The 21,516-nt window shown below is 52.3% G+C and overlaps 11 protein-coding genes across 11 annotated transcripts; 5 read left to right on the top strand and 6 right to left on the bottom strand.

The window, feature by feature from the left end:
• Nucleotides 1–887: 887 nt before the first annotated feature.
• Nucleotides 888–1,733, bottom strand: M430DRAFT_34025 (hypothetical protein). The gene has a single exon (XM_024866472.1). The coding sequence runs from the start codon at nt 1,568–1,570 to the stop codon at nt 938–940; it is 633 nt and encodes a 210-aa protein (XP_024722143.1). The 5' UTR covers nt 1,571–1,733; the 3' UTR covers nt 888–937.
• Nucleotides 1,734–1,986: 253 nt separating this feature from the next.
• On the top strand, nt 1,987–2,466 carry M430DRAFT_49170 (hypothetical protein; the record flags this gene model as incomplete). Its single annotated transcript, XM_024868049.1, has 2 exons — nt 1,987–2,100; nt 2,194–2,466. The coding sequence occupies 2 exons, from the start codon at nt 1,987–1,989 to the stop codon at nt 2,464–2,466; spliced, it is 387 nt and encodes a 128-aa protein (XP_024722142.1).
• A 282-nt stretch (nt 2,467–2,748) lies between these two features.
• M430DRAFT_49169 (hypothetical protein) lies at nt 2,749–3,216 on the bottom strand (the record flags this gene model as incomplete). Its single annotated transcript, XM_024868048.1, has 3 exons — nt 2,749–2,784; nt 2,857–3,155; nt 3,207–3,216. The coding sequence occupies 3 exons, from the start codon at nt 3,214–3,216 to the stop codon at nt 2,749–2,751; spliced, it is 345 nt and encodes a 114-aa protein (XP_024722141.1).
• A 482-nt stretch (nt 3,217–3,698) lies between these two features.
• Nucleotides 3,699–4,525, top strand: M430DRAFT_26519 (hypothetical protein; the record flags this gene model as incomplete). The annotated part of the gene is made up of 3 exons (XM_024865411.1): nt 3,699–3,740; nt 3,850–4,021; nt 4,086–4,525. 3 exons carry the CDS (start codon nt 3,699–3,701, stop codon nt 4,523–4,525), a joined length of 654 nt encoding a protein of 217 aa, XP_024722140.1.
• On the top strand, nt 4,433–5,051 carry M430DRAFT_34022 (hypothetical protein). The gene has a single exon (XM_024866471.1). The coding sequence runs from the start codon at nt 4,640–4,642 to the stop codon at nt 4,937–4,939; it is 300 nt and encodes a 99-aa protein (XP_024722139.1). The 5' UTR covers nt 4,433–4,639; the 3' UTR covers nt 4,940–5,051.
• A 423-nt stretch (nt 5,052–5,474) lies between these two features.
• M430DRAFT_99823 (hypothetical protein) lies at nt 5,475–6,804 on the bottom strand (the record flags this gene model as incomplete). Its single annotated transcript, XM_024870222.1, has 2 exons — nt 5,475–6,290; nt 6,340–6,804. 2 exons carry the CDS (start codon nt 6,802–6,804, stop codon nt 5,475–5,477), a joined length of 1,281 nt encoding a protein of 426 aa, XP_024722138.1.
• A 1,258-nt stretch (nt 6,805–8,062) lies between these two features.
• On the bottom strand, nt 8,063–10,412 carry M430DRAFT_99689 (hypothetical protein; the record flags this gene model as incomplete). The annotated part of the gene is made up of 4 exons (XM_024870209.1): nt 8,063–8,262; nt 8,312–9,683; nt 9,736–9,840; nt 9,897–10,412. The coding sequence occupies 4 exons, from the start codon at nt 10,410–10,412 to the stop codon at nt 8,063–8,065; spliced, it is 2,193 nt and encodes a 730-aa protein (XP_024722137.1).
• Nucleotides 10,413–10,843: 431 nt separating this feature from the next.
• On the top strand, nt 10,844–11,991 carry M430DRAFT_219615 (hypothetical protein). The gene has a single exon (XM_024864608.1). It carries the CDS (start codon nt 11,267–11,269, stop codon nt 11,585–11,587), a length of 321 nt encoding a protein of 106 aa, XP_024722136.1. The 5' UTR covers nt 10,844–11,266; the 3' UTR covers nt 11,588–11,991.
• Nucleotides 11,992–14,074: 2,083 nt separating this feature from the next.
• Nucleotides 14,075–15,830, top strand: M430DRAFT_99550 (hypothetical protein; the record flags this gene model as incomplete). The annotated part of the gene is made up of 3 exons (XM_024870194.1): nt 14,075–14,171; nt 14,228–14,337; nt 14,361–15,830. 3 exons carry the CDS (start codon nt 14,075–14,077, stop codon nt 15,828–15,830), a joined length of 1,677 nt encoding a protein of 558 aa, XP_024722135.1.
• Nucleotides 15,831–17,246: 1,416 nt separating this feature from the next.
• Nucleotides 17,247–19,189, bottom strand: M430DRAFT_26515 (hypothetical protein; the record flags this gene model as incomplete). The annotated part of the gene is made up of 2 exons (XM_024865410.1): nt 17,247–17,594; nt 17,648–19,189. 2 exons carry the CDS (start codon nt 19,187–19,189, stop codon nt 17,247–17,249), a joined length of 1,890 nt encoding a protein of 629 aa, XP_024722134.1.
• A 230-nt stretch (nt 19,190–19,419) lies between these two features.
• M430DRAFT_219564 (hypothetical protein) lies at nt 19,420–20,617 on the bottom strand. Its single transcript, XM_024864607.1, has one exon. It carries the CDS (start codon nt 20,346–20,348, stop codon nt 19,680–19,682), a length of 669 nt encoding a protein of 222 aa, XP_024722133.1. The 5' UTR covers nt 20,349–20,617; the 3' UTR covers nt 19,420–19,679.
• Nucleotides 20,618–21,516: the final 899 nt, after the last annotated feature.

Raw genomic sequence — 21,516 nt, 5'->3', positions numbered from 1 at the left:
GTCATCCAGTATAAGGTGCTGCCTTACGGTAATAAGTCTATCTATATTAGGTATATATCCTGGGTATACCTGGTATCCGTATTATTGCTGAATCATCCTATACAACTTTATCCAGAGACTCCCATTCAACATCAGTTGAACTTTTACCATGATCTCTAAGGCACATCATTTCCTGGCATTCTGTTTTAATTTTCTATTCTATTTCATTATTGCATTGTTGCATCGTTCTACTCTATTCCCCTTATTTTCTTCGGCAGCATCCACGAGTCTACCGCTCTCAAATCCGGGGAAATGCGCCCGGTTGTTCAATGCCGTCCAGCGTTGGACTCTGACGCTTATGCAGCACTTTCGTTGTCAGCTGGGATGTCCATCTGTCTGCAGGCCTTACCGCGGGCCAGCCTGATACTTGCCCTGCTTCGTCTGCTTTTAGGAATCGTTGTCTCTGTTATTCTGAAGTGATGGAGGGGCAGTGCTATTTGCCCAGTATGTACTCCTCGCCTCTACTTCAGACCGTTCAAACAGTCCACAACCCCTAAAGCAACTAAGTAGACTCCTCATAGCTTCGTTTGCTTCGTTAATATCACTGTCCTCTTCAGCAGGATTATCGCTTGAACTGCTCGAGATCCCGCATCATCTTCCGCTTTTGAGTGACGCCGACAACCCTCCCTCGACGTTCTTTCTCCTTGAAATGTGACCTTTCACCATGAGCAGAGCTAGTCTCCGCCCGAGAAGTGCATTGTGACCCTCCAATCTCAATACTCACCGTTCTCTAACTTCCTCAATGCCCTCATCGCGCTGGCGCTTACCTTCAATGTGGAAGCGGCGCTATGGTTTGCCTTTTTGAACAACAGACACTATCCTCACTGCACTATATCACAGACAGTGAGGCCTTGTAGACAATGAGGCTTGAATTCTTAAGCTTTAACCACCTACCACTTTACTTTTGGCTCCCAGCTTCCAGTTCCACTGCTTCCACAAGTCCCTGCGCCTCCACCCCAGATCCCTCCTCGTCAAGAACTTGGCTACAGAATTGCCCTTGACTTGCCCTTATAACCGCCACTACCATCTGACCCAGCAGTATGAACGGCGTCGCAACCACAATGGCCACTAAGTCGAGCGGGACCTCCTTCATACCTCCACCCCAGAGGTTTCTCAACAAAAGACACCAGACAACAAAGCCCGAGCTCGCAAAGAGGACAAGTAGCGAGTAAGCGAACCAGCACAGAATGTTGAAGAAACCAGCAGAGTCGTCTGGGGGAGACGAAGGACAGTACTCGAGGTTCTGAATACAGAACGCGAGCGTGGTGACGGCAAAGAGCTCGCCGCTGAAAAGAGCGCTGCCGAGAACGAACAAGGCTGCACTGGAGCGGGGTAGAGGGGAAGACGATGCGGGGACTCCCCCTGCTGATGGAAGAGGTGAGTATGGTGGTGGTAGGGCTTCATTGGACGTTGTGTCTGTCTGCGTGTTGGTGGAAGGTGGCGATGAGGACTTAATGAGTTGCCTTAGTATCATAGTAAGGATCACAATAGAGAAGAGAGAGACGAAGAGGAGGAAGAAGGCCGTGCCCATAGATGCGGTGGAGAGAAAGCCTGCGCGACCGCATTTTGTAGTATTGCGCAGGTCGATGGTGATTTTGATGGGTTCCATGGCTTGAGAAATGCTTTGCTACAGGATGAGATTTGAAGTCAGCAAAGTTGGAAGTTATATGTAGGAGTTGGAGTTGGAGTTGGAATTGTAGTTGCCTACGATGATGCCTCACTGCCCCCTTCGACACAAGCGAGTGGAGTTGGTCGCCGCTGATCTTTCAGCCTTGCCCGACCTCAACCTCAGGTACATACAACAGAATAAATCCCCAGATATCCGCAAAGCCTCTTCAGGCACATATCCACAATTGCAGTCGGAGGCCGTGACTAGAGGACTTCCATCTGCGCATTTACAATTGGCCATATAACACGCGACAAAACGGCCAACCGCCTGCGGATAGAATGGCGACCAGCGTTCCAGAAGATAGCATCATGAGTGAGAACCAAGCACCACCACCAATCCCAGCGGAAGAGCCCAAATATGGCGGATTCACACGCTTTGAGATCGAACTCGAGGTAAGCTTCGCCTCATGTCTCTCCTCGACCTTCGCACTCCTCCCACCAACCCCGTCACTCTCTCTGATCCTCGACTAACAGCCTCCAACACAGTTCGTACAATGTCTCGCCTCACCCACCTACCTCAACCACCTGGCCTCCAAAAAGTACTTCGAAAACCCCGAATTCCTCGCGTATCTTAAATATCTACAGTACTTTGCCCACCCGCCCTATCTCAAGTACCTGGTTTACCCGGGCCCCACGCTGAGGAATCTGGAGTTGTTACAGCAGGAGAGGTTTAGGACGGATATTCTGAGTGGCGAGACGGTAGCTAGGATGGTGGAGGAGGGTGCGAAGGCTGGCATGGAGTGGCCGAGCAAGAAATAGGAGAGGGGAGATATGGGAGGGTTGGGATAGGTATACCAGGCGTTCTAAGGTGTCAAGGAATAGGATGGGTGCCATGGGAGTATGTTCAAGCAATCTGATGGAAATTTGACGGAGTAACCGGATACCAAAACGCCAAAGCCCGGCCCTGATAGGTCATATAAATAAAGACATGTCCAAATGCACCCGCTGAATCGCATCAAAGCCAAAGTCTCCTCGATCAATCGTCCATTGTATTAACGCCATTCCCCCATCCCATACAAATAGCTTTCCAAAACCCAATGCTCAATTTTCTCTCCACCGATTCCCACAGGTCATACACTGTTCCACAATCAGCCTCCGTCGCATCTCTTCCCTCCTGCCCTTCTTCCCACGTTCAAAGATCACACTCACCTTGAAAAAGCTCGTCATCGGCTCATCAGCACTTCTAATCTGGACTTGGAAGTAGGCTGCCTCCTCGCCTCCACAGCCCTCCTTCGGACACTGCACAGGGGCCTTCTGCGCATTGTCCCAAGCGCCCGGCCCGCCAAACACATCCTCCCTCTCTTTCCGCGCAAATGTCTTCCGCTCGTAGTATTGTTTCTGGAGGACGTATTCATAGGGGCAGGTCTGGCATTCGAGACGGTTGGTGGGAGTATGGTCCTCCAGTGTGGTGACGGAGACTGTGAGGACGTTCGAGCAGGAGGGGCAGACTGGGATTTGTTAGCTGGAGGTCATCGGGAGGCAAGGGGAAAAGTACGTACAGAGTAACATCTTGCATCTACTGTCTGCTAGATCCCTACTTCAATTCTTCCGTAGAAATGGTCTCTTCTGCAAAAGTCGGACCTCGACAATCAAATGCGCAAAATCCTGACTCCAAGTCAACTTGTACGGAGCACGCCTCCAAAAATATCCCCCACCACCAAAGATCGGCGAAACAAATTGCCGACGCTAAGCCTCATACAGAACCCATCCAGGGATCCGACGGTTTGAAGCAGTTCGTCGTTGAAGACGAACAGTGAATCCACTCACTTTGCAACTTCGTGTTATCCCCACTCCATAGTCTCCTAAGCCTCCCGGCAAACCTCTCACGATCTCCTCCTCCGAATACCTTCACCCTTGACCTCTACTACGAGTCCAGCTCTTGCACACAGCCAGGACCGAAACCCGAAACCCGAAACCAACCCCGCGGTGAACGCATTCAACACGCGCCAACAAGACAAACCAGCAGAGGGGTTCGTGAGAGCACAAGCAAGATGGCAGATCCCCGATCTCAGCCTGAGCCAGAGGATGAGGATGTACGTTTCTGTTCTTCTACCCTCTTCATTTCCATGCAATGCACCTCTCCACCTTGTTCCAACTCTCCCCAACCCCTCATAACTCCATCTCTTACTGACAAAAGCCAAGGGTGCAAGCCCAGGAGAGCTCCTCATAGAGGCAGCACGAAGAAACAACACCGAGCTCCTCCAGGAAGTCATCGATGGCGCCGGGAGTCCCGAGAAAGCCGCGGTCCTGCTCAACGAGACGAAGACCCCGATGGGCAACCACATCTACCACGAAGCCGCACTGCGAGGAAACTGTACGGCCTCCCCCCTCTCCCAAACCCAAGATCCAAAGCAAGCTCACACATCCAACCCCTACAGATGAAGTAATCGACCTGCTCCTCGACCAAGAAGGATTCGAATGCGACCCCCTAAACCGCGTCGAAGGCGACACCCCCCTCCACTCCGCCGTGCGCTACATCAACTCTCTCCCCCTGAACGCCGACACAGCCGAGTTCGCCTCGGGCCTCATCTCCATGATGATCGACGCCGGGTCGGATCCACGCATCAAGAACCGCGCGCTGCTGACACCCTCACAGCTCGTCGACCCGGCCAACGTCGCGCTCCGGCGCCAGCTCGCCGACGCCATCGACATCGCGCAGAACGCAGGGGACTTCGTCGAGCAGGCCGACATCGTCGACGAGGAGGAGGAGGACCTGCCCGACGAGTACGAGGGCTCGGACAGCGATTTCGACCCGGAGGAGTACGAGCGCGAGAAGGAGCGTCGGCGGAAAGCAAAGGAGAATAAAGGCCTGATGTGATAGGGGCATGAGAGAGGATGGATCTACATGGTACCATGGATGATGAACAAAAAATCATGACAACCCCAAACCAAACAAAACGACGATTTCAAGCATAGCGCGGGGCGTGGGGAAATGGGGGCGCAACTATTTGGCTGGCTTTTCACCCTCTCTCCCCCCCTCCTTTTTCCTTTTCCCCTTTCAAAAACTTCCTACCTACCTACGACTCTTCATATTCCCCTCCCCTCCCCAAGTCAGATCAGATCACTCATCCTCTCGCCTACCCATCCATCCATCCATCCATCCATCTTCCTTGCTCTTTCTTCCTTCCGCTGTACCACTCATCCCATCCCATCTTCATCCCATCCCATCCCATCCCATCTTCATCTCACGGATCCTATAGCATACATGATCTCAGCATCATACCTATGCTAGATAAGATAGATAGACAGAAAACGAGCAGTTAGAAAGACTGCCATGCAGACTCCTACTAGTTAGTTTACTTTGTAGCTAGATAGAGTATTAGGAAATGAAATAAAAAACGATCATAAAAAATATATATGATATATGAAATGGAAATGGAAATGGAAGGAAGTGATGCATGACCCCCGCCCCCCTTTTTTTCATACTCGGTTAATTATATTAATTGATGGATCGTGAACCCCTCCCCTTTTTTAAGCTGGGAGAGGATATGAATGAAATCTTTTGTTTATATATTTCGTTCTCTTGATAGGAGTTTTCATCCATCCATTCATTTGATTCTCTATTTTCTTTTTCTGAATTTTTCGTAATGCATAACGTGAAGGATACCAGTAACAGGGTATTGGATTCAGGGGTATCTCAAATAAACAAAAAACATGCGCTTCTGTTCATTCCTTTCCTTTCCTTCCTTTCTTCAAATCCCATCCCATCCCATCCCATCCACATCTCAAGAAACACAAGCTACGTGCGACCCCAAGAACGAAAATCCCTACCAGAGAACCGCCCACGCAAGAACCACGACCAGCGCACACAAGCTCGCGCCCCTGAGCCTCTCACCCCTCGATCGGCCCCCATGATTCTCCGTCCCAGCCTCATCAATAAGCGTCAGGTTCCTAGCCGCCTGCTGGAGCGCCCTGAGATCAGGGACGCCCTGACTGAGCGCGTCTAGCTGCTTCTTGAACGTCTTTAGGATATTGGTGCTGCGCCCTAGAGGGCAGAATGTGATCTGCCAGCCGCCGCCTGATGGGACGATAAAGGTGCTGGTCTGGTCGTCGTAGGCGTAGCTGTAGGCGTCTGGGCACACGAGTTTGGCTGCCGTGCTGTAGAGGGTGGGCTTGCAGACTTGAGGCGTGTTGTAGGTTCCTGTGCAGCAGTCGGATGGCGAGTTGGTTTTTGCGCAGGCGGAGAAGCAGGGGTCGAAGATGGGACGCTGGATGTTGTCGTTGGGGTAGGGGTATACACCATCGCCGGGTTTGGTTGGCCGCTTTACCTGTAGGTCCCAGGGACACCAGCTGGCGACTTTGGCGGAAGTTTGGGTGCTCTCATAGGGAATGGGATAGGAGGAGTTGGAGGAGTTTCCTAGCGTTCCTGACATGGCGGGTTGGAGTAGGAGTCCGGCTGTTGCGATACAGGCAGGATTCGTGAGGTTTGGCGGGATGTCCACTAGATCGGCAGCCTGGGAGGGGATATAAGTAATTCCCAAGGGGAGATTATAGCCGTCGACGAGGGAGATATCGTAGAAGGTTTGCTTGTTTCCGACACCCCCTGCCAGATCAAACTCAGCCAGTGTGACCGGTGTATCTCCCTGTACACCTTAGTATATCGTTTTGCACAAAGAGATCGGATTATCTTACCGTAACGACACAGCTCAAGACACCGTTGCAATCTCCAGTAACACAGGCTGCTCCAGCTCCATTATGGCCGTTCAAATTGCTCGCTCCATTGCCAGCAACATTAAAGCTACAATTCGTCCGTCCCCATACTCTACCCTGCCAATCTGAACCCACAGTCAAGCTCCTGCTGGTTCCAGGAGAGAGGAGGAAGCCACCGGTACCAGCGCCTGTACCAGCTTGCGTACCTATTGCAGGCCATATAGGATCGGGGCATTGATTGCTGATTACAAGAGGAACACCACCATCTCTTTTCCTAGGGGGTCCCCAGCGAGCTGGTCGATCCGGAGAGCCGCTGCGTCGTCTTATATCAGCTGCGGGTAATTCAGAAGGGTTTAGTCTCGCGGAGACACTCGATATGAGGGCGAGGAAAAAGATAGCAGCTGCGAGCTTCCGCCTTCGCGCGTTCCTTGGTTTTGAGGAGGCCATGTCTGCGGTTGAGAAAAACATCGTGGCTCTCAGGATCTTGGAAGCAGCAGTAATAAGTAAAGTACACAATATGTAGAACAATATGAGGGGCGCTTTGTGGTACTTTAGATAGCCCCGCCACAGCAGAGCGATGTCAAGCAAGGTCGAAGTCAATATTTAAGGAAGGAGGAATGTTGCAACTTGCCCAAGAAGAAGCCCTTTAGTCGATGTGCCCCTGTATATCGTATACTTATCTTCCAGTTTGTCGCTGGTGGCTGTCATCCAACGGATCATCAAGAGTTGGAGACAACCTGTATCTCCAATGACGCTAGATGGTCGAGTTGTGTATCCTGGTCCTGATCTCGTGGTTAGAAGTTTCTGAAGACTACTGGGATCGATCGAGGATATCCTTGATTATCCCTGCTCTTCTACCCTGCTCATGAAAGGCTGAGCCTCGCTGTGGTAGTATCGACTTGCGAAGAGTTTATTGATTAAAGGTCAAGTCAACAGGACAAAGGGCGATAAAAGAGAGCGCACGCCAACAAGGGCGCGCGTAATGAAACAGGAAACAGAGAACAAAAGAAAACTAACGAGAGGAAAGAAATATCTATCTGTGTTCCAACTGGGAATCTTAGAAGCCAGTGATATCTTCATCCTGTAACCTTCGAGAAGTGCTGCGGTCCTGTCGTTTCTCCTGTCGATAGGCGCAATGACGTCGGGAGGGTGCAGATATATATATCCATATTCGGAGTGGGTATATAAAGGGGCCCGCTATCTCGGGTGCTCCCGCAAGGGGCGGGAATAGGAACCGTCTAGCCTACCTGACTTCGAGAGCATGGAACCTTGGGTGCAGGAGCTGGTCCAGGAACAGGAACGGGAACAGGAACAGAAACTGCAATGTGAACTGCAAGAGACGGTCTTTTGTACTGTAAAGCAACGTGGACTTTATTTGAGATATCACTAAACTACCAAGACACCCCCATGCTCCAACAATCGCTCTTGAATCTCCACTAACTGTCTTTTCACTGCTGAAAAAATCGTTGTACGAATCTATCAAATATCAAACCGGTGATATATAAAACCCCTCCAAGCATATGTAGCCGCACGCCGGTATCACATCTTCGCCCAGTTCAATCATCGTCCCCGTCTCGTCCATCTCAAGGCTCCTCCGAGGAACGCCCAGTCATCCAGTCCATTGCATCTCGGTGCCAAGCTTGACATTCTTCCGAGGCGAAAAAAAGAAATTCGTGCCATCCGTCAATATCCTCATGTAGTGCGCTCATTTAAATCTGGCCGTGCAACGTCCCATCACTTCTCCCTGGCACACCAGCTCGGCGTTGAATTCTGATCCGTCCAGTGTGAGATAGATGTCGAAGTACACTCGGTAGAAAGTGCCTTGCGGTGTGTCCATTCGCTCGAAGTCCTTCTCGAGATTCTTGCGCGAGAGATCTGAGGTGAGCGTGACAACTTCCTTGATGCCTATGACACTGTTAGCAAAATGTCCAACTTGCAGGAATGAGTAACTAACGAGGGTCTTTGGTATATTCGGGGCAGACATCATCATCGCAAGCGTATAAGATATCTTCGTACATCAAGGTTGCACCTGGTGCAACTTGTCTGAAGAATGATACCTTAACAGGCTCTCCAATCTTGACTCTTTGACCCTTCTGGACGAAGAGCTGGCGGGTAAACTTGCATCGGTCCTTACCATCCAAAGATGGAACACGGTAGGCTTCTGGGTGGTGGCCCTCCTTGAAAGGCTGGAGAGTAGCCATCAGATAATGACGGCGAGCGACACGAGATGTAACAACTCGCTCAGTGATACCGGCAGTGACAGCACCCTTGACAATGGCCGCAACGGAATCCATAGGTCTGACAACCTTGGATTGGAACTGGGGAGGCACGTGAAGCTTGATCTGTTGGAAGAGGTATTCGGAAGCACCAAATCCACCGACAACCAACACGTTCTGAAGCGTCCGGTTCTGAGCTTGAATGGCGATGATCTGGTTCCGGACTAACTCTAAGATTCGGTTTACCACGGGCTCGAAGCATTGCAGGATCTCCTCGTTCGTGAAGGTCATGTAACCCTCCTCTATACCTGCTTCTGGGAACTCGGCCTCGATACCAACATCAACGGCCCACTTTTGATTATTGTTGCGGAAATCGGCCTTGATTCGGTTCTCGAAATCCATGATACATTTAGCGTAGACTCGGGCGGCAGTTCTGGACCCGTCTGGGAGCTTCATCTTCCGGATCTTGGTTCTTAAGATGTTGCTGAAGTTCCGGTTGAGGGCGGTTGATCCGCAGGAGTCACCCGAACCTGCTGTGCACTCTGATACTGTGAAAGGAGACTCTTCTTCGACTTCGTAGGCAATCAAATCCACGGTTCCGCCACCACAGTCAACAATCAACACGGCATCGTGGACTTTGAGGTTCAGGAGGCCGGCCTTTGAACAGAACAATGCAGCCGCTTCAGGTTCGGTAATGAGAGTAAGCCGGTTATCGTTCTCATCACGCAAGAAACCGGCCTGAATAGCAGCAGCTCTGGTCGCAGCCTTTCCAGCATCATTCCAAATAGCAGGGACGGTAAGATAGTACCGGATGTTCCGCTCTTCTCTGTTGAAAACCTCGCCCAGTGTTTTCTGCAGCTGGGCTCGCATGGCTTGTCGGAGTTTGAAAAGGTAGTCAGCAGCCACGTCAATCTCTGACTTCCCAGGAGGGAGGGGAGGAAGGTTAATAGGATCGATATAGGTGTTACCAGAAAGCATCAGCTGCAGCTTGAACCACTCGACCTTCTGCACGCCTGGCTTTGGGTATCCAGTCGGTGCTAAAGCGTCAGCGATGTCAGGACCCCAGCCAACAACCTTCTGGTACTTGTCGTAGTATAACACAGTCGGAATCTATCTCGTCAGCCTTACGTCCTCTCCATCATGTCAGATGTGCCACAATTACCTTCTGCTTTGTGTATGACCCGGCCCCAGGCCATTCTGTGATGATATCTTCCTTGGCTTCTGAGTTCGTCGCAAAGGCAAAGGCAACACCTGAGAAGGTAGTTCCCTGTTGACGTTAGAATGGGATCGGTGGGGTTGTATTTGAGGCGTTGGATAACTTACAAAGTCGATACCAACGATCAGTTGTGCTTTATTTCTGCCAGCTCCCTCTACCTCGACGGCGTTGTTTCTGTGCGGGTAATGTAGATTGCCGCCCCCAGGCGGAATGGGGGTTCCATACTGTGGTGGTCCATACTGAGGTGGTCCTCCATTCAGCGGCGCACCCATAACACCGGCAGCAGGGTGACCTGGAGGATATGGAGAGCCAGCAGTATTGATCGGTGGTGGGCCACCCATCATTTGTGTGGGCGGAGTGCGAGGGGCTCCCGGGACCATGGGACTCGTTGTGCGACCCGCTGCAGCGGTAGCAGGAGGATAGTTATTGGTATAGCTCGGCGGTCGCCCAACAGCACCGGGCTGGTTCATATGGAGGCTCGACGTGGAGGACGAAGCGGTTGTCGGGTCCTGTCCAACAGCAGGCTGGGGCGGCGAGGAGGTGTTCGGGGGGACAGTCGTAGGGGCGACGGCGCTCGACTTTCGTTTGGAACCGAATCCAAGGCCTTTGAGACGGGAGTTCATAGAACTCATAAGGGCCAGGAGAGGAGGAGGGGTGAGCGAGGAGGGGCTACGAAAGAGCAGCCAGCGGGGTTCGGTGTGGAATTAAGGATAAGAGAAGAGAGAAGAGAAGAAAACGAATGAAACGGGTAAGAGGTGGAGGAGGAGGAAAAGGAGGATTGCGAGTTGCAAGTAGTTGCAAGAGATCTGGCACAGCAAAGGGGAGACAAGACAGACGCCGCAGAGAGCGACCAGTCAAGTTGGCGATTGATTGATCTATCTAGGCCCTAGTAGTAAGAGAGAGACTGGGGGAGCGAGGCGGCGGCGGCGGCGGGTGAGATGGGGGGGTGCGCGGTAGTAGTGTAGTATTTGCTTACGGGCGAGACTTAGTAAGGGGAGGGGTGGGTGGATCGTGGGTCGTGAGGCGTATTGTTATAGCAGTAGTTGTAGTTGTTGCAGTCGTTGGAGTTGGAATTGGGGTTGAAGAGGTTCTGCGACCATCAAGGACGGCGTGGTGGTTCCAGTGGTTTCGTTGGAGGTGGAGGGACGGACACAGCCTGGTGAGGGAGAGTGAGTGAGGGTTGCCTTGGCCGAGGCAAGCAAGTGAGGCTGTGAAGGACTGATCTGCAGGATGCGGCGGACTTTGGAGGAGGAGAAGAAGAATTACAATAATAATAATTGATAATGATATCGATGGTGGGAAGAGACTTTCGTCTTTGCAGTCTCTCCTCTAGAGCCCTTTGATGGTGTTCGCTTTGAGCAAAGAAGGCCACGAGCTTGGCGGCGAGGGGTTGGTCGAGGCGCAGATAGGGAACACCAGGAAAGGGGATTAATCTGGCAACAATACTCTCCTTTCGCAATCTGTACGGGCTTTTATTATGGGTTTATTTTTTGTTGGTTTACTATGGATATTTTTCTTCTCAGTCACTCTGCAGTCATGGACGTTGCAGGGCCACGATGCGACCGCACACGGTAAAGTACTGTCAGTCCTGAAGAGACATGCCCCTCGAATCCATGGGCCCCGTCCGTCCTCAGTGCATGCCCCATGGAAGAACAATGCCATGTGCTCTTTATGTGCTGAAATCCCCCTTCCTCCACGCCATCCTCTGCCGTCTCGGACATCATCATCTTGCCGAGTCCTGTCCCCAGTGCCCCGGTACAGTCCATCGGTATCAAAGGAGTCGAGTGAAAAGTCCTGACTCCTGGCACGCGGATCGCCACTGCAGCATCATTGGAAATCTGTGCACTCACTGGAGCTCTTCAGCCCCCAGCAGCCCAACTCGGAGTTGGGCTCTCCCTCAGGACGCCCGCCTGTGATTGGTGGATTGCAGAGGGGACCCCTCCAGTCCCCTGTTTCTTTGACGGGAGGATCCTCGATAATCACGTTGGCGGCTGTTTCAAACGTGACTTGGAATCATGAAGCCGGGTGGTTGTGCTCACACGAGGCAGACTCTGCTCGCATTCCGCATTGTCCCCTGTGGTCCTTCAGGACTCTGCCTACAATCATCATAACACCGTGTGAGTTCTTTCGGAGAATTCATATGTATACAGAGCATATATACTCCGTAGCCCACCTTGTTGGGTTGGAAGTCAGGTTTATTTCAAGAATAGGCCACGTGCAGTCACGTGACCGATGACCTTGGAGGACCTCTGGAGACCAAGTTGACGCTGTGACGGAGGACTACCTATAAATATAGTCATATCAACCCATCTTCACGATGGTATGTATCACCTAACCTCTTGGTAGCGGATGAGACCGTCCTGAGCGATCCAGCTTTTGAGGAACCTCGACCACTACCTCATCTGCCTAGGTTCTCAGCTATTATCTGTATCAATAGGGAAAATTGCCCACAGGTAGGGAACTCACTCGTCATCTATCAAGAGCCCCTTACTCTTGTCGGAATGTAACTATTGATATTGTCTCGTCGCTGTGCTCTTGTGGTCTTTGTTGGGTTGCGGGGTACACCCCGGCCAGCCATCACGGTTCCTTTGTCATTGATTAGCTAGCTACCTTACCTTACTTGATGGGAAGAATCGAGTGCTGTGTTCCGTGGTCAAGACCTTACTACTTACCTCAGTCAAGACGCAAAAGTCAAGACTCGAGATTTTGGCTCCCGATGCCACCACAGAGTCCATGACGCCCACTCGGCAATCTGGAAGACGGCAGTGGGATAGTGGGAACTGGCTGAAGACCTTACTGACTCCAGTCAGAACCGCAGTGGAACCCGCATGAGACATGTGAGGCTCTCGAAGAAGGACCGAAAGCGTCAGGCCTCTGGAGACATTCTCCGGGGTGCGTTCATATATTACTCCAAATTTCAGGAATAATAATTAGACGACGGGTTTGGAGACAGAGGTTACCGCAGAGGCAGTGTTGTAGTTGTAGCCATACAGAACCACAAGGTTTATATACAAAACAAATAAAAATATAAAAATATCTTTCATTCAAAGTTGTCGCATTGACAGTTGTCCAGAGTTGACCCCAGCAAGCCTTTTCTCAGCTTGGCATCTCTATCTACCTTATCTCCACAGTATCTTTATCGATCTCCCTCTTGCGCACTTCCTCTCTTCTCTCCCTCTTATTTCTTCGATGAACATCAGCACACAAAGATCCAACTCGAAACAAAAACAACAAAAAGCCACATAATCAAGACACGGCAACTCGGGCAATTCCTCCTTTAGACTGACAGTTTGGCCGAGAAGTCCAGGCCGTCGCCGAAACTACGTTGGCTCCCCGGCCTTGCTCTTCAACGAACGTCGCGCTCTGCCCGCCATTGCCCAATCGCCATCGTCGACCTCACCTGGCGCTGCCCTATGGTCGACTGGCACCGCGCCTAGCAGACCCGCACGAGACCCGCGTTCTCCAGTATGCGTTCATAGTTGATGTTTCTGCTTGTTACTTGCTTGTTCACGATTCACCACTCTCTACTCGCTCTGCCGCAGCTTCCAGGGCGACTACTCTCGTGTCTACGACCACTGTGCGATTGCGATTGCGATTATTCCGACTGCCACTGCATCTGCTGCTCCGCATAAACGGGCCTGCCTGGCCAACTACTTGCTTTTTGCCTTTGCTTTTGCTCTGGATCCCCCCCCCTTCCCTTCCCTCGCCCCCAGCTCGTGCCCCAGAAGACCCCACGGCTCGTACCAGCTCGTACCGCTGCCCAGCGCGTGCCTGCTACCCAGTTCTTTGCCCCCCCCCTTCCCTGCCCCGCCAAGTGTGGCCTTCTCCCTCCCTCCTCCACCAAGACGTCGTCCTTAACTAGAAGAGGGGCCCGCTCGCCCCCGAGTTCTCGTAGTCCGTCGCCGGTCACACTATTCGACGAGAGAAACCTCTACAAACCGCACAAAGTGTCGACCCGGAATCCCATCAGTCTGGTTCACCTCACGTCGTTTGCTCTTCTGGCTGTTGTCCTCGTGAGTCGTCATCCACCCTCTATCTCCCGCCGGTCTCACCATCATGACACTTCGACATAACATGACATGGGCCTGGGCTCGAGTCCTTCAAAATCCAACTCCTGACTGTTTCCCAGATTGTACAATACCTCTTCGCAGACCCTCCGTTGCGCACACGACCCCCGCAGCCCTATTCCCAGACCTCCTTCTCCCCGCCTGCGCATCTCGAGGCGGGCGTTTGCGAATCGCCTCATCCTTTCCCCTCTGAGGCGCCCGTGTCTCGACCGCACAAGATGGCCCTCCTGGCCGAAGCAAAGCGCGTGGCCGCGGAATTCGACTTTAGCGACAATGACGTACAGAAGACCGTGGCCGAGTTCATCGCCGAGATGAGTGCGTACAACCTTGCCAGGCAATCCGAAAGAATAAACAGACTGACCATAGCACAGACGAGGGATTGGAGAAGAATGCGACCACCATGAGCCAAATCCCTACATATGTCACTGCCGTTCCTAATGGCACGGAAAAGGCAAGCAGATCCCCCCCTCTACCCATCAGAGTCGAGACTGACAGGTTTCCTAGGGACTGTACCTGGCTGTTGACCTTGGGGGAACAAATTTCCGGGTCTGCTCCATTCAATTGAATGGAGATACTACATTCAGTCTTACACAATCGAAAGTAGCCATACCACGAGAACTGATGGAGGCCAAGACGGCGAAAGAGCTCTTTTCATTCCTGGCCAAGCAGATAGAGCTGTTCTTAAAGACCCACCACGAAGACCACTTCGAGGCGCACATCAGGCGGCGTCAGACGGTCAGCTCACCCGAAGGATACAGAGATGAGCATATCTTCAGGCTAGGTTTCACGTTTAGTTTTCCCGTCCACCAGATTGGAATCAACAGAGGAACACTTATTAGATGGACGAAAGGCTTTAATATCCCAGATGCAGTGGGTCAGGATGTGTGTGCTCTGCTACAAAAGGAGATCGATCTCCTCAGATTACCGGTGAAGGTAGCAGCTCTTGTAAACGATACCGTCGGCACACTTATGGCACGCTCCTACACATCTCCTGGGAAGACAGGAACTCTCCTTGGAGCTATCTTTGGCACAGGTACCAATGGCGCCTATGTCGAGAAGCTGTCCAAGATCACCAAGCCAATGGAGGGCGAATACGATGCCACTACTGGAGAGATGGTGGTAAATACAGAATGGGGCTCGTTCGATAACGGCATGAAAGTTCTACCTAGCACGATCTACGACGAGATTTTGGACAAAGACAGTGTCAACCCTGGAATCCAAATGTTTGAGAAGCGCATCTCGGGCATGTTTCTTGGAGAAATCCTCCGTATTGTCCTCGTTGAGATGATGAAGACTCCCGGCATTCCCCTATTCCGCGATGATAGCTCCACCGTCTCGGAGTCTTCTCCCCTATTCAAGCAATGGGCAGTTGACAGCAGTATCCTCTCTATCGCGGAAGCAGATAACAGCGAGGGACTGTCCTCTCTACGCCAGGAGATAGAGAAGTCCCTCGGCGTCTCAGCTGCGTCCTTCGAAGATGCCCAAGCCGTAAAGGAGATCTCCCACGCGATTGGCAAACGTGCAGCCAGATTAGCAGGCGTAGCAGTCGGAGCCATCGTCCTGCAGACCGGGCGTCTCACCCCCGGCACTCCAGACACATCTAAAGCCGCTACCCTCCAAAAGATCAAGGACCTTGAACTCGGCGACGCCAAGCCTGCAGCCACCGTGAGCGTGGAAGGCGAGGACGGGGGAATCGTAGACATCGGTGTCGATGGCTCCTTGGTTGAATTCTATCCCGGCTTCGAGGATTACATGCGCGATGCGCTAAGAGTGATGGGTGGTATTGGGGCCGCCGGCGAGAAGAGAATCCGCATCGGCATCGCCAAAGACGGGTCGGGTGTCGGTGCAGCTTTGATTGCACTCGTGGCGGCGAAGATGGAGAAAGGTGCGTCGGGTTCTATCGGCGGTCTCCCCACAGGATCGGTGGAGCACAAAGAGGAGGATAAAGGAGAGCACGCGCAAAGCGGCTGGTAAGCGCTTTGCTCGAGGCGGCGGCGGCGTTTTCTTGATTAGCTGCTGATCTATCTTGCTACAATAGGCACGCGTCGCAGCGCAAGGATGTTGGTTATTGGGGAGGCTTAAAGAGCCTCTTCCGATGTGGTCGGGGAGGTCGCAACGCCGACGCATAGTTCAGCCTTCAGCCCCGGGTGCTTAATGTTATGGGCCGGTACCCGCCCACATGTTGATTTGGATAAGGGATGTCGAATTCGAGATGCGACAGCGGGGGTTTTGTTTCTGTTATTTTCTTGCTCTCTTGCTTCTTCTTCTGTTTTCATGACCTCAATTCGTGGGTTTCCAGCGGTTTTATCATCATCATCATCATACTCTCGTCACACGGATTAACGAATGCATCCCGAACGGCAGAACAACAACAACATCGAAATCATCAATGTACATAACATACATACATACATACATGTATATAATCCTCACCTCCTCCCCCAGCCTCGAGGCTGGAATACCCCCCGCGGATGGGAATCTGGGGGCTGGCTATACCTATAGATCGATAGGAGATAGGGAGGAGTGAGGAAGGGAGGGAGCTTGGAGCTTGGAGAAACGTACAGTAGAAGACTGACTGACTCTACGTACCTACCTAGATAGGTAGGGAGTAGAGACGCGAAAAAAGTTCGAAAATAAAAAAATTCAAAATATTAAAAAAGGTATCAGATTTCTTCAGCGGGTGTTGGGGAAGGAAGAAAGGAAGGGTTTGTGGGCTTTGATGATGATACTGCTGCTGAGGTAGGTAAGGTATTTATCTTAATTTCTCAACTCAACCCAACTCAACAAAACACACACACAAGAACACATCCATCTAATCAAATTCTCATCATTTATTTATTTATTCTCTCTCTCTCTCTCTCTCTATATATTTAATTTCCATTTCCTCAAAATGTGTTTCTTTATAGGTAAGGTAAGGTAGGTACTTTAATACTAATCATATGCTGTGCTGTGCTGTGATGTGTTGTGTGCTAGGTAGCATGCTGGCTGGCTCGCTCGACTTTTCTTTCTTTCTTTCTTTCTTTGTGTTGTTGAATGAATTCTTCTTCTTCTATGTATTACACCCCCCTACTCCCCCCCCCTTATCCTCCTGATTTCGACGCCCCCCCCAGAAAACGCTACCCAGCTGCTCGTTATGATATATGAGTTCTTTACTTCCTTGCTTCCATTCCCGATCCTAGCCCATTCGTGATTCTCTAAGTCCATGCCTTGCGCACGCGTACGCCTTTTCTCTGCTACTCTCGGCGATTGTCGAGAGTGAAGAGGGATATCTCCGTATGTATGTATGGGAGATAAAAGAGACGAAAAAAAAGACGCGCGCGCAAGCTTTCAACCGCACAAAGAAAGGGGGGGGACCTGCCGCCCCTTCTCTGAGAGGGGCGGGGAGTGTGCTTAGCCGGGACTGGCGGCGGGGGAGACGGTATCTAATGGGGCGGCGTGGAGCGCTGGTTTCTTGGACTCGCCCATGAGGCCGTTCTTCTTGCGCTCTATGGCGGTCTTGACCCACTCGGCGACTTCGGGATCTTCGGTGCCGGTGTGGTCGGGGGAGGAGGCGGTCTCGCCGTCCTCCTCGCTGATGCTGTGGGGTTTGGAGAGGGAGGCGAGCCAGGGGTGTTCGAGGAGCATGCTGTATGTCGGACGCAGATTGGGGATCTTGTTCAGGCAGCCGCGCACGAAGTCGCGGGCCATCGGCGAGAATCCCTCTTCCGGTAGATCCGGAGGGTCGCCGTTTACGATTGCCTGTTTCTCGGGTCAGTACGGGTATCCAGGATATGGAAGGAGAAGATGCTTACGCTTAGTTGCGAGAAGATGTTGTCGTAGGTTTCCGGAGGGTAGGGATATCGTCCCATAGCACACTCAATCACAGTCAGACCCAAACTCCAGATATCGCTCTGGACACTGTAGGTCCCGCCTCCCGGGTTCGCGCCCGCCTGTGCAACTCCACCACCTGAGATGCGCTCGGGAGCCATGTATGACTGGCATCCGATATTCGTCTTTGCGATACTAGCCACCAGGTTACCCGACACGCCGAAATCGCAGATCTTGACTTGTCCGCGAGTGTTGATGAGGATGTTCGTAGGCTTGACATCTCGGTGGATGATGTTATGTTCATCCTTGAGAGTCTTCAGCCCTTGCGTCGTGGCGTACGTGATCTTCCGAAGAATGTTTTCGGGGATTCCATCACCATAGAGCTTGTCGATCGAGCCACCATCCATGAACTCGATACAGATATAAACCGCACCTTCTTGGAAGAAAGCCCCGTAGAAGTCGATGATGTACGGTGAGACGCACCGGTGTAGGATGTCTAGTTCCATGATGATGGCCGCAAACTTTGCTTCGTCGAGCTCAAGGCGGATCTCCTTCATGGCCATGATAACGCCGCTTGTCGAGCCACCTTTCGGTGACGGCTCCAGCTCGACCTCCTTTTCTGGGGAGGGGGTCATAGGAGTAGAGGCCTTGTTCCCTGCAAGACCAAGACCCGGTCTGCGTATACGTGGGCGCGCGTGTCGTACTTTATAGACAGTGCCATAATTCCCCTTGCCCAGTTCTTCTAACGTGTCTACCTCGTCCAGTGAGATGCTGAAGGTGTTCCCACTTGTAAATTTGATGCCCTGGCCGGTAATCACTGCCTTGCCGGCGAAATTCAAGGTGCCGTTCTTAGTATCGATGTATTTCGAGAACTGGTTAAACACCGATCCCGTCTGGCCGTTGCTGGTTTGTGGTGTGCTTCCTTTACTGCTACCCTGTGGCGATGCGCTCGAGTTGGACGATTCGCCACCCGGCAGGCCTCCCGGCAACTTCATGCCTCTTCGCTCACTCAAGCCAGGTTTCGCCTTTGGGACCGCTGGAGCGGAGACAAAGTTATGAGCTGCTGGTCGTATATTGGGTGGAAGCCGCAGTCCCCCAGGCAGGCCGGGGATGGCTGGCCCCGGGCTTGGAACCGGGCTTGGACTTGGACTTTTATTTGGGCTATCTGGCGAAGACATCCCTGGGCGGGACGGAGGCGTGCCTTGTCTCGACAGGTGAAAGGCCTTCATCTTGGCTTCCATGCCTTCTGACAGGCCTCCACCTCTGGCCTGGCTCCCTCGCAGGCTGGATGAGTGGTGCGCAAGGTTCGGCCGCCGAGCGTTGTTCAGCATGCCGAGAGGTGTAGATGAGGCGGTCATAGGGGCGGTCGGTGGATCCGAGACTGATCGTAACGAGGGCATCCGCTGGGCAGCCGTCTTCTCTTGAGATGGGCTCGATGCGGGCGAGACATCCTGAGAATCAGGAGATGCGGCGCCATCTGGGAGCTGTCCCGGCGGACTCGGGCCCTCCTTTGGCGGGGTAGCCATTGCGATGCTGGTGCGTCTACTTGCGCGGCATGAGCAAGCAAGTTATTCGAGAGGATTGGCAGACGCGGTGGTGTATCGGTATTTGGGAGGAGGAGGAAGATTCTGTTGTTGCAGCAGCGCTTAGTGGGGATGTCAGTTTCGCTTGGCCGACAATACTGGTACATGGGTGACTGGACGGAGGCAAAGAACAGTAATAAGCTCTTACGCGGCTCAAGAGAAGAAACCTGGAAACTTGGACCTACCAGAGCGACGATCTGGATCCTGGAGAAGCTGAGCAAATGCCGCGAAAGTCCCGTTTGAGTTGCCCAACGAGAGGAGAGATGAAGGGGAGGGATGTATCATATGCCTGTCTGCGCTGGAAGAAGCCGAGGCTGGCGATTTGACGGTTTGACGGTTTGGCGGTTTCGCGTTTTCGCGGTTGCACGGTTGAGCCACGACTGGAGCAACTCGAGCCGGAGGTGAGAAAGCCTGGGGATAGGCCGGGCGCCGGTTAGGGGTTGGGTCCCAGATGGATGGATATATTCCGCAAGAGATGCTGCAGAGAGAAGGGTACGGGCAAAGGCAAGCATTCGACGTGGTTGCTGGCTCCGCCTTGCTTTTGTAACAAAGGGAGAGACGGGAAACGAGGAATCCGCCCGCCAAACCTTCTCTTGACTCTCTCGATTATCTCGATGGCCTCAGATAGCCTCGATCGCAAAAGCCGATAGTCCCTATCAAGCAGCCAACGGACGCACGGCGAGCCTTCGACTAGGCACGCGGTAGCCGGAGAAGTAGGTTGAGGCTTCTCTGCGCCCGTCTGCACCCCAGCTAGACAGCGCAGCCAACAACGTGAAGGGATCGAGAGGCGGGGCGACGATGACGTTGCCGCAATCCTTTGCTCCTGGGGCCCTTGGTGCGCTTTGGAGCCTTGGAGGGGTCGACGAGGGGCATTATATGGAGCCGGTGGTGAGGTCAGGGTTACTCGATCAGCACGGCCATGATCATACCTGTAGGGAGTGATAGGGGATGGGTGGTAAGTGGTGTTGGAAGAATATGCACACATCAGGTTTTCTTTGGGAGAGAGCATGGAAAGAGGGCACGGAAAGAGAGTATGGCGCATGAAAGGGCGCCGGAGTTGTTCATCCTGTCCTATCTGTCCTCTCCCTCCTCTCTCAACCATCAGTGAGGAGAGATCTCACCGGTGTCCTTGTCTGTCCCCCGTCCATGCGGAAGAGACAGCCCGCTCCCTCCGCCTCTTGTCTCCTCGACTTTCCCGGACACATCATGCTCACCTGTCCCAGTGGTGGTTGTTGTTGTAATGTGCTATTGAAACATGCTACTGAATTGGAGAATCGTACCATTTTCCAGGCTCAACGAACTTCACATCCACGGAATCCACTTTACTTCAATCAACCCGAATTGCAAGGACGAAAGAGAACCGTTGACTGTCTCTTAGCTGAAGACAAGGCGAGCTCCGTTAAGACTGGAGCACCGGGGCACGCGATGCACCACGGTTTGAATTGTCAGGTTTCAGGAGGGGAGACGGCTAAGACAACTAAAGGGGAAAAGGGCTCGAGGCGGTCTTAGAGGTGGATGTCCTTGGTGTTGCAGCTGGGATCACAGCCCTCGGGCTGAAGCTGGAGCTGGGTCTGAAGCTGCTGAAGCTCCGCAGCTATCGACAATCCAAGAGACGGCCATTGAATAATAATTAATTGATAGTTAAAGGGTTGAAGGAGGGGATGTGTTTTTGATGATGACCAGAAGTATCTCTGTCAATCGGATTGAATCTCCCCTTATACTAGACATACCACCCACATACCACCCAAACACTGTACAGAGAGAGAGTAATGGCAGAATCAGAGCACCTTGTCGCCTTGTCGCCAGCCAAGAATACCAAGGATCTCAGGTCCCTACTACTGGAGATAGCTAGGAACCAATCAACCGTTTCTAACCGCCCTCGTTTTCTCAAATCCATACGAGATTTGAAGATTCCGTTTATTCTTTCACTTTTTGTGTTTCTTACAGTATTATTCCTTTTTTCCCCATTTCCTTTTCCCTTTTCTCCCATTTGCTCTCCCCCTTTTCCGTTTCTTTATATCCTCTTTGCATCATTGTTACGCAGCCGCCCTCTCCATGCCTTATCGCTTGCCGTACTCGCCAACAGTTTTGGTCGGCGATACGCGTGGCAGTGCGTAGCATCGTCTTGGCCAGCCTCGAGCTTCCTTTCTATCGCCATCGCCTCGCCATCTTCCGCCTTCCCAACCAACCACCCCACCAATTCTCTTCAACTCTTCAAACATCCCTTTACCAGATGAACATCATCTGCTGAATATCAACTTGAATCATCG

The sequence above is a fragment of the Amorphotheca resinae genome (genome assembly GCF_003019875.1).
Source record: "Amorphotheca resinae ATCC 22711 unplaced genomic scaffold M430scaffold_4, whole genome shotgun sequence".
In the NCBI taxonomy this organism is placed as follows: Eukaryota; Fungi; Ascomycota; class Leotiomycetes; order Helotiales; family Amorphothecaceae; genus Amorphotheca; species Amorphotheca resinae.
Note: the sequence above shows the minus strand (reverse complement) of the source record. Positions and strands in the feature narration are given on the sequence as shown.